Here is a 9,263-nt window from a genome sequence, read left to right as displayed (position 1 = left end):
TGGAGGGAGTGGGGCAGAGAGGAGGAGGGAGGGGGGATGGGGAAGGAGGGAGTATGGCAGAGACAGGGGGAGGGATGGAGAAGGGAAGGAGGGAGTGGGGCAGAGACAGAAAAGGGGGGGTGGGGAAGGAGGGAGTGGGGCAGAGAGGATGGAGGGGGAAGGAGGAGTGGGGCAGAGACAGGGGGAGGGAGTGGGGCAGAGACAGAAAAGGGGGGGTGGGGAAGGAGGGAGTGGGGCAGAGAGGAGGAGGGGGGGGAGAAGGGGATGGAGGATCAGGATGACAGCTACATACACGGCACCTGTGCTACACCCACCCCCGATATCACACACACGTGTGCGCACCCTCCCCATGTGTCTGTGCAACTTGCAAACCCCTCACTTGTGTCGGTCTTGCACAACCCCCCAGCACAGGTGTGTGCAGAGTGAACCCTGCCCAACGCACACACCGGTGTGCAATCTCAGACACACAGCCAGCAGCGCTGGGGGGGGCTGCTGGGGGGACACCCCCCTGTCTCTGCCACCCCACGCCCTCCCCACAGGCCCTGTGGGTAACCGGCCCCCACCACTGGCAGGGACGGGGGGGGGGGCACAACTCATTGGCACCTACTTGCCCAAGGACTGGGGCTGGCCGGGGTGGGGGTTGTATTGGAGGCCTGAGGGTGGGGCCCAGAAAATGTGGGGCAGGACCCAGGCATCCGGGGGCTGGTCATGCCTCGACCCCTCCCCCCACTCTTATAAACAGGGTCCCAGGCTGGCCCCTGCTGTAGGCCAGGCCCCATGGTCTGCCTTGGCCTACAAACAACACAGGGGCTATGGCAGCCTCAAGCGGGAGGGGGAGAAAGGAGGGACTACGAGTCCCATCATGCACCGGGAGGAAGGAAGGAAGCCGGCTGCTTGGAATGAAGTGGAAGCACTGCATGCTGGGAGCTGTAGTTCCAGGGAGGAGGAGCTGGATTAGAGCCCTTCCCGCCATGATCCTACTCGAGGCTTCATTGGCTGCGCTGAGTTGCCTGTCTGTCTCCTTCCCACCAATCCGCTCCAATGGAGGGGCGGGACCCGCTGCTGCTGAGTAATGATAGGCAGAGCAAGAGGCCAATCCGTGGCCTGCAACCTTCCCTCCCCCAAACCGGGGCCACCAGGGCCTCAGAGCCCCTCACCCAGGCATCAGGCCACCCTGCAAGCCACAGCACGAGGGGGCCCGTGATGCACGCTGGGTTTCCACGTGCACGGGATAGCTGGGCGTGCACCAGCACTATTCACGCCCCAGCCACACGGGTCCAAGCCTTGGCTCATGAAGCAGTTTGCACAGATGCACCAGCGGCAGAGTGTGCACCAGTGTCCCTGTGTCCCCAGGCGTGACTTGGCCCTGGAAGAACGTGCACCAGCGTCCCCAGGCGTGGCTCAGACCCGGCAGAGCGTGCACCAGCGTCCCCGTGTCCCCAGCCATGGCTCGGCCCCCGCAGCAGATGCACCAGTGTCCCCGTATCCCCAGGCGTAGCTCACCCCTGGCAGAGCGTGCACCAGTGTCCTTGTGTCCCCAGGTGTGGCTAGGCCCCAGCAGCACGTGCACCAGCGTCCCCAGGCGTGGTTCACCCCCGGCAGAGCGTGCACCAGCGTCCTCACGTCCCCAGGTGTGGCTCACCCCCGGCAGAGCGTGCACCAGCGTCCCCGTGTCCCCAGCCGTGGCTCAGCCCTGGTGGCACGTGCCAGGTGTGGCCGGAGCGGCTCTCCGCACAGTTACGATCACAGTGCCCCGCTGCGGGAAAGGGGGCCGGCTGGGGCAGGGTTTGACACCCAGGAGCACTCAGCCGGCGAGAGGCGCCCTCACCCCAGACGTAGGACACGGCGGGTTGTAGCAAACGGCTGGCGCTTTATTTCACTGACAACAATCCCGGCGCAGGAGGCGGGTCCCAGCCCCGGTGCAGCCGGCTCCAGGGGGATGGGGACCGGGTGGGTCAGCGCCATCCCCAGCCGGCTCCTCTGTGCCCCGCACTCTGTCAGATGCCACTCGCAGCACAAGCACACACTTGTGCCTTGCACACGCGCTCAGTGTGTTGCACGCTCGCTTCAGCCTCACACTCACCGTCGCACGTGTGCACATCACCCAGCATGCTTGTGCCCCCTCACTCCTCCACACAGACTTGTGTCTCGCACACTTTGACCCGCTGTGTCTCACTCATCCATCCACCCCCGGCACACATGCCCCAATGTCTCGCACACCTGCTCCCCGTCACATTCCCTATCTTGCACACTTGCTTCACTTCACACACCCCGTGTATCTTGCACAGCCACTCCCCATCACACACATCCCTCATATGTTGCACAGCCACTGCCCACATCCTCACACACTCACACCACATCACACTCACATGCACCCTCATGTCTCACACTCACACACACACACACCCCCCGGGCACATTCATCCACGTGCCTTACATACACGGCCCCATCATATGCAACTCCCCAACCTTGCACACACCCCAGTCCCATGTGCCCCCTGCCTTGCACCCCCTTTGCACGCACCCGGTGCCACATGCATGTACACTCACCTTGCACGCTCACTTCACACACTCACACCTGCACATTCACCCCATTTCACTTCATGCTTTGCACACTCACTGTCTCAGACATTCACCACACACTCATTGTGACCCACGGATGCACACTCCCCCCCCCCCCCAGCAGCAATCCAGTGGCTGTGGGTCCGATCAGTGGGGCTGGGCAGAAGAGCTGGGAGCCCTGGAGGAAAAAGGAAATCAGGTTACACGCTGGGGCCCAGGCAGAGGGGACACAAAGTTGGTGCCCCCCCCTTTGCAAACAGCCCCCCCCAGACCCGCACCAGCCTAAGGCAGTGGGGGCTCCGATCTCAGCTGGGGGGGTGTCTGTGTGCCTGAGAACGGGCTGATGGGGGCAGCACCAAAGCTGGGGGGCCCTGGCACTGCACAAACCCTATGAGACCATCCCAGCCCCAAAGGGCCACCACCCGAAACACACACCAAATTCTGTACAGATTGTCACAGAGCTAGGAAGGGAGAGAACCCAGGAGTCCCGGCTCCCAGCCCCCCTCCCCCGACGGACAGACAGACACCCGAGTGGCCCCCACCTGGGATAGGGCGGGGGGGGCGCGTCGTGGACACCTGACGCCTCCAGTGCCTCCTGGTACGACGGCAGCCCGGGGGGGCCCAGCGGCTTGGGGTCGCCAGGGAGGCAGGTCAGGGCCACGTCGGGATTCAGGGGCACGTGGACGCTGTGGGGGAGACAAAGAGGAGGATTATGGGGGGCACACACCCCTCCCCCAGCAAATCCACCAGGGGAACGTCACCTCAGCACCTCCCCCGTGGACCCTGTGCCGCTACCACCTTTCTCCCCTCTCCTGGGGGTGCTGCGACCCCTCCCTTCCCCCTGGGGGTGCTGTGCCCCTCCCCCAGGGGTGCTGTGACCCCTCCCTTCCCCCGGGGGTGCCGTGACCCTCCCCTGGGGGTTCTGCCACCCCCTCCCTTCCCCCGGGGGTGCTGTGCCCCTCCCTTGGGGATTCTGCGACCCCTCCCTTCCCCCTGGGGGTGCTCTGCCACTCCCCTGGGGGTTCTGCCACCCCCTCCCTTCCCCCTGGGGGTGCTGTGACCCCTCCCCCATGCCCCTCCCCTTCCCTGGGGGCACCTCCCCCACAGCTCCCTCCCCTCCCCTGGGAGCGCTGTGCCCCTCCCCCCCAGTGGTGCTGCAACCCCTCCCACTCGCTCCCCTCCCCTGAATGTTCTGTGCCCCTCCCCCCACCTTCTGCCCCCTCCTCTCTCCTGGGGGCGCCGTGCCCCTCCCCCCACCTCCTGCCCCCTTCTCTTCCCCTACCTTCCCCCCCACCGGGGGGCCATGCCCCTCATGTCTCTGGCCCCTCCCCCTTCCCCCAGGCCCTGCTGGGCCCCCCCTTACCTGCGCTGCCTGCGCTCCTTGGACCGGTACTTGACCCAGTACATGGCAATGACGCCGACCATGATCATCAGAACCAGCCCGGCCACCAGCCCGGCCACCAGCCCGGCCACGTCCACCCCGGGGCTGTCTGTGCGGGGGGGGGGGGTGTTAGCAGACAGGAGACCCTGTGTCCCTAGGGGCAGCCGGCTCCCACCCGGCCCCGGGGCGGGGACTGGCTGGCTCAGGGGGGCAGGGAATGGGGCACGGGCCTGTCCCCTCGGGGGGCGCCGGCTCCCACCCGGCCCTGGGGCAGGGACTGGCTGCTGGGACAGGGAATGGGGCAGGGGCCTGTCCCCTCCAGGGGGCGCTGGCTCCCATCTGGCCCCAGGGCGGGGACTGGCTCGCTCGGGGGGCAGGGACTGGGGTGTGGGTCTTTCCCCTCTAGGGGGGGGGTGCCCCATACTCACCTGAGCTCCCGCCTTTCCCATTGTGGGGATAAGTGTCCCAAAAGGCTTTCTGGGGGGAGGAACACAAGAGATGAGTGATTAATATAGGGATATAGCTGCTCTGCTCCCCCACATCTGCCTCCACCTTCCATTTAGAGACCCTTAATCACTAAACCCCACTCCCCACCGGGAGTCCTGGCTCCCAGCCCCTCCTGCTCCAACCACTAGACCCCACTCCACTCCCAGCACCGGGGATTGAGCCCAGGAGCCTCAGCCTCCCCCCACCCTCATCATGAAATGGAAATGGGCAAATTCACAGCTCATCCCACACAGCGAGGTTGGACCTGGGGAACTCTATGCCACAGGATTTCACAGGGGGGGGGGTGCAAGAAGGCTGGGAGAGTCCTATTGCACTTGGGCCTGTGGAACTCCCTGACACAAGGTCTCTGACGTTGGGCAGCGAGCAGGGCTCACCTGACCCCTAAGTAAGGAGGCCTGTGGGGCTGGGGGTGTGTGACTTCCCTGGGTGGGGGGGTAGGTTACCTGGTAACGGCACGGTTTGGGACTGTACCTGCTCAGAGATGGGATGCTGAGCTAGATGGGGGTGATCTGGGAGGGGGGGTACCAGGCTATATGGGGGCACCTCAGAGCTGCCTCACCCCCCACAAAATGAGAGAGAATCCCCCTCCGCCTGGAGCAGTACAGGGATTAGGACCCAGCCAGCTCATGGGGTCAGAAGGGTTAACCGCTTGCCACGCCCCCTCTGCTCTCAGGCCTCAATGCCGCAGGGCCCCATGGGTAACGTGGGCGTTCCACCCCCACCCAAACCCGGGTGACGCACCCACCTGCACGGGGCTGGGAAGGAATTCACCCGCCCCCAGAGAGACAGGGGTGGGAACCCAGGTGTCCGGGCTCTGGGCCAGCTGGGATCCTTCCTTGAGACATGGCTGCTGGGTCATGGGGACCCCACTCCCCCATCCCCCTACACCCGATCTCCCTGTGGCACCCAAGTCCCCTCCCCCTCTGCAGCCTCCCAGGCCCCTGTGACGCCCCCCAGCTCCGTGTGCGCCCCCCCCCCCCGGTACTCAGCTGTTGCAACGTCGTCCTCGAAGACTTCCCGCGCCTCCTCGTAGTTGCAAACCTCCTCCAGGCACTCGCGCTCCAGGTTCCCCGGCGTCACCAGCTCGAAGTCCCAGTGATTGTAGAGAAGCCGGCGCCCCAAGAATCCCTGCGCGGCATCTGCACCCAGGAACACTGGAGGGAGGGGGGAGAATGGGGGTCAGGATGCCTGTGTTCTTTCCCCGGCTCTGGGAGGGGAGGAGAAGGGGGGGTCTAGTGGTTAGAGCGGGGGGGGGGGCTGGGATCCAGGACGCCTGGGTTCTTTCCCCGGATCTGGGAGGGGAGTGGGGTCTAGTGGTTAGAGCAGGGGAGGGACTGGGAACCAGGATGCCTGGGTTCTCTCCCCGGCTCTAGGAGGGGAGTGGGACCTAGGGGGTCCCGATTTAGGGCACGCACTCTCCTTATGGGTTGGGAGAGGGAGGGATTCAGCCAGGATCCTGAGTTGCTCCCTCTCCAGGGTCTGGGACCCCCATTAAAGCCCCCCACACACTTACCTTGTCCCCCGACCTGTGCGTGGGGCTGCTGCCTGTTGCGGGGGCTGGCAAAGGTGGAGATGAAAGCCTGGCCCAGCAGGAGCAGGACGGGCGCCCTCCACATGATGGGGGGGAGGGGGACCTGCAATGGGGGGGGCGCGTCAGGGGATGGGGGCAGCCAGCCCAGCTTCCCCTGGTGCCCCTTCTCCATCACCCCCGGAGCTGGGCACCCCCCACTCCATAATCTGCAATTGGTACCAGGCTGACACCCCCAAATCCCCCCATTGTGTTACCCCAAATCCCCTCTGCTCCTGGGGCAGTGAATCCCATCCCCCGATTCCTACACCACCCACAAACTGCTCCCAAACCCCCACCCCCCAAATCCTCCAGCACCCCCAAATCCAGCCCCTTCCTGAACTCCCATACCCCGACTCCTCGAGCAGCCCCAAATCCATCCCCTCCTGCACCCATCTCCTCCTGCACCCCCAAATCCACCCCTCCCAGAACCCCATCTCTTCAGCACCCCCAAATCCATCCCCTCCTGCACCCATCTCCTCCTGCACCCCCAAATCCACCCCTCCCAGAACCCCATCTCTTCAGCACCCCCAAATCCATCCCCTCCTGCACCCATCTCCTCCTGCACCCCCAAATCCACCCCTCCCAGAACCCCATCTCTTCAGCACCCCCAAATCCACCCCTCCCTGAACCCCATCCCTCCAGCACCCCCAAATCCACCCCTCCCTGAACCCCATCCCTCCAGCACCCCCAAATCTACCCCTCCCTGAACCCCCATCCCTCCAGCACCCCCAAATCCACCTCCTCCCTGAACCCCCATCCCTCCAGCACCCCCAAATCCACCCATCCCCGACTCACTTAATATCCTCAAAAATCCACCCCAATCCCTTTAGCACCCCCAAACCACGCTCCCACCCCCTGTCCCGGCCCCAAACCCTCCCATGTCGCCTCTGCCCCGCCCCACACAACAGGGAGGTGCCCGGAGTTCACTAGTTCCCGGTTACCCCCACCTCTGCCAGGCCCCCCCAGCCCCCTCCCCGGCGCCCCAGGATCCCCCGGGAAAGTTTCCGGGCGAACCCCGAGCCCGACCTCACCTGCCGCCCGTCCGGGAAGGGGGCGGGGCCGATCAGAAAGGGGGGGGCGGGGGGCTCTGCCCGTAACCCGGCCCCCCGGGACCGGTCCAGGTGTGTCGGAGGGGGGGGGGGAGGAGTCCGTCTGATCTCAGGGGAGCGCGGCGGGGGGGCCTGAACGTCTCGAGGTTCCTGGGGACCCGGACGCCTGGGTCCTTGTTTTGGACAGAGACAGCCCAGGTGAGGGCGGGGGAGAGTCCAAAGGTCACATGGCGGGGGAGGGGCAGGTGCAGCCTGGACAGGTGGATGCCAGGTGCGAGGGGGGGAGGGGATTCCCAGGGAGTGCTGGGGGGCAGCGTGGGGGGTACCTGGGGGGGCAGGTGACAGGGGTGCTGCATGGGGGGCAGGTGCCGGGCGTGCAGTGTGAGGGGATCCCAGGGGTGCAGGTGCCAGGAGGTTGCGTGGGGAGATCCGGTGGGGGGGGGTAGGTGTCGGGGGTGTTGTGGGGGGGGGGAACCTGGAGGAGCAGGTGCTGAGAGTGCTGTGTGGGGGATCCCGGGGGAGCAGGGCTTGGAGGGCTGTGCGGGGGAGGGATCCTGGGGGGGGGGGGGCTGAGTGGGGGTCTGCATGGAGGCAGGTGCTGTGGGGGATCCCGGGGGGGCTGAGTGGGGGGGGTGGGAAATGGTGCTGCGTGGGGAAGGAGTCGGGGAGCAGGCAGTGGGGACCCGGCAGGGGCAGGACTCAGGTGAGGGGCGCTGTACATGTTGCCACCCTGTGCGTCCTTTGCTCCACTCCCCAGGGCTGGGGCCGCAACCAAGTGAGGAGACCTCCCCCCCCCGCCCCCTCCCCCAGTGACCTTTGCAGGTAAGGAGCCTGTTTGTGAGGGAATGAAATGGGATTGGAGAGCTTGGCCGGGAGTTTGGGGCAGGGGGAGGGTAGATCGGGGGTTTGGGAGCCAGGACTCCTGGGTTCTCTCCCCAGCTCTGGGAGGGGAGTGGGGTCCAATGGTTAGAGCAGAGGGGAGGGGGCTGGGAGCCAGGACTCCTGGGTTCTCTCCCCAGCTCTGGGAGGGCAGTGGGGTCCAATGGTTAGAGCAGAGGGGAGGGGGCTGGGAGCCAGGACTCCTGGGGCCTCTCCCTGTCTAGGGAGACTGACAAAAAATGGGGGGAGGCCCCCGCCCCTGAGGACGGCTGCAGGGGTCGGACCGGCACTCACTGGTGACTGGAGCGACCCGGCTCAGCCTGTCCGCGAGTGCTGGGGTGGGGACGGGTCCCCCCAAGCTTGGGAGCCAGGGGAGCGGAGCAGACTGGGGTTGGGTCACCCCCCTTCCCACAGGAAGTGGCGGGGCCCCCCACAGAGGCCTGGGGGCGCGGCGTAGGGCCCCCAAATACCGAGGACTGGTCCTGCCTGGCACCACCTCTGAGCCCCCCCGCCCCACTTTCCCGAGGGGGAACAACCCGTCCCGGAACCCTCTTGTCGGGTCCCGTTTTCAGGCCGGCCTCATTTCCCGGATGCACCGCGCGGGGATATGTGTGGACCGGTCACTTCCGGCCGCCTCCACTTCCTGTTTCCGGTGCGGTGGGAGAGAGGAGAGGTGAGGCCGGTCCGGGGGGGGCGGTAACCAGGAAACCTTCAGGGTGTGCGGGGGGGGGTCCCCCCGGAGACGGGTTCCCCCGCCCCTCCCCCACCCGGGCATGGGGGGTCCCCCTGGAGACGGGTTCCCCCGCCCCTCCCCCACCCGGGCATGGGGGGTCCCCCTGGAAACGGGTCCCCGCTCCTGACCCCCCCAGGGCACGGGGCACCCTGACAACCCCCCCAAAGTCCCCCTCCCCCCCACGAGGTACCCCATGGGCTGCCTGGCCTTGGGGAGGGAGTGGGGATGTCCCGTGTCGTCCCCCCGCCCCCCAGCTCCACTCCACCCTCCTGCGGGGCGGCTGCGCCCTGATCCTGCGGGGAGGGGTGTCTGCCCCGCTGGGCTAAATCCAGGTAGCGCCTGAGCGCCCATGGGGGGGAGGCAGGTGGGGGGGAGGCGTGGGGGGTGGGGGGGCTTCCCGCAGGCCCCGGCTGCAGAGGGACAGTCCCAAGGGCCGCCTGGAGCAGGACCCGTGGGGCCAGCCGTGTTGTCTTGCCCGTGTTTAAATAGGGCGAACGACGCACCCCGGGGAACGCCGGGCCCGTTGGCCTGACAGGGACCCCGCGGCTGGTGCGGGACTCGGCGAATCAGGCGTTAACGGACA

At 66.5% G+C, this 9,263-nt stretch overlaps 1 protein-coding gene and 1 long non-coding RNA gene across 2 annotated transcripts; one reads left to right on the top strand and one right to left on the bottom strand.

The window, feature by feature from the left end:
• Positions 1-1,850: 1,850 nt before the first annotated feature.
• LOC123350654 (transmembrane gamma-carboxyglutamic acid protein 2-like) lies at positions 1,851-7,232 on the bottom strand. Its single transcript, XM_044989313.1, has 7 exons — positions 7,051-7,232; positions 5,963-6,083; positions 5,440-5,603; positions 4,371-4,419; positions 3,925-4,051; positions 3,104-3,247; positions 1,851-2,739 (listed from the first exon to the last, which is right to left on the bottom strand). Exons 2-7 carry the CDS (start codon positions 6,063-6,065, stop codon positions 2,709-2,711), a joined length of 618 nt encoding a protein of 205 aa, XP_044845248.1. The 5' UTR covers positions 6,066-6,083; positions 7,051-7,232; the 3' UTR covers positions 1,851-2,708.
• Positions 7,233-7,829: 597 nt separating this feature from the next.
• On the top strand, positions 7,830-9,262 carry LOC123350655. The gene is made up of 3 exons (XR_006573789.1): positions 7,830-7,890; positions 8,520-8,620; positions 9,170-9,262. It is a non-coding gene; the product is annotated as an uncharacterized LOC123350655 (long non-coding RNA).
• The last annotated feature ends 1 nt before the right edge of the window (position 9,263 follows it).

The sequence above is a fragment of the Mauremys mutica genome, chromosome 15 (genome assembly GCF_020497125.1).
Source record: "Mauremys mutica isolate MM-2020 ecotype Southern chromosome 15, ASM2049712v1, whole genome shotgun sequence".
Taxonomy (NCBI): domain Eukaryota; kingdom Metazoa; phylum Chordata; order Testudines; family Geoemydidae; genus Mauremys; species Mauremys mutica.
The sequence above is the reverse complement of the archived record's forward strand: the minus strand, read 5'-3'. Positions and strand labels throughout refer to the sequence as shown.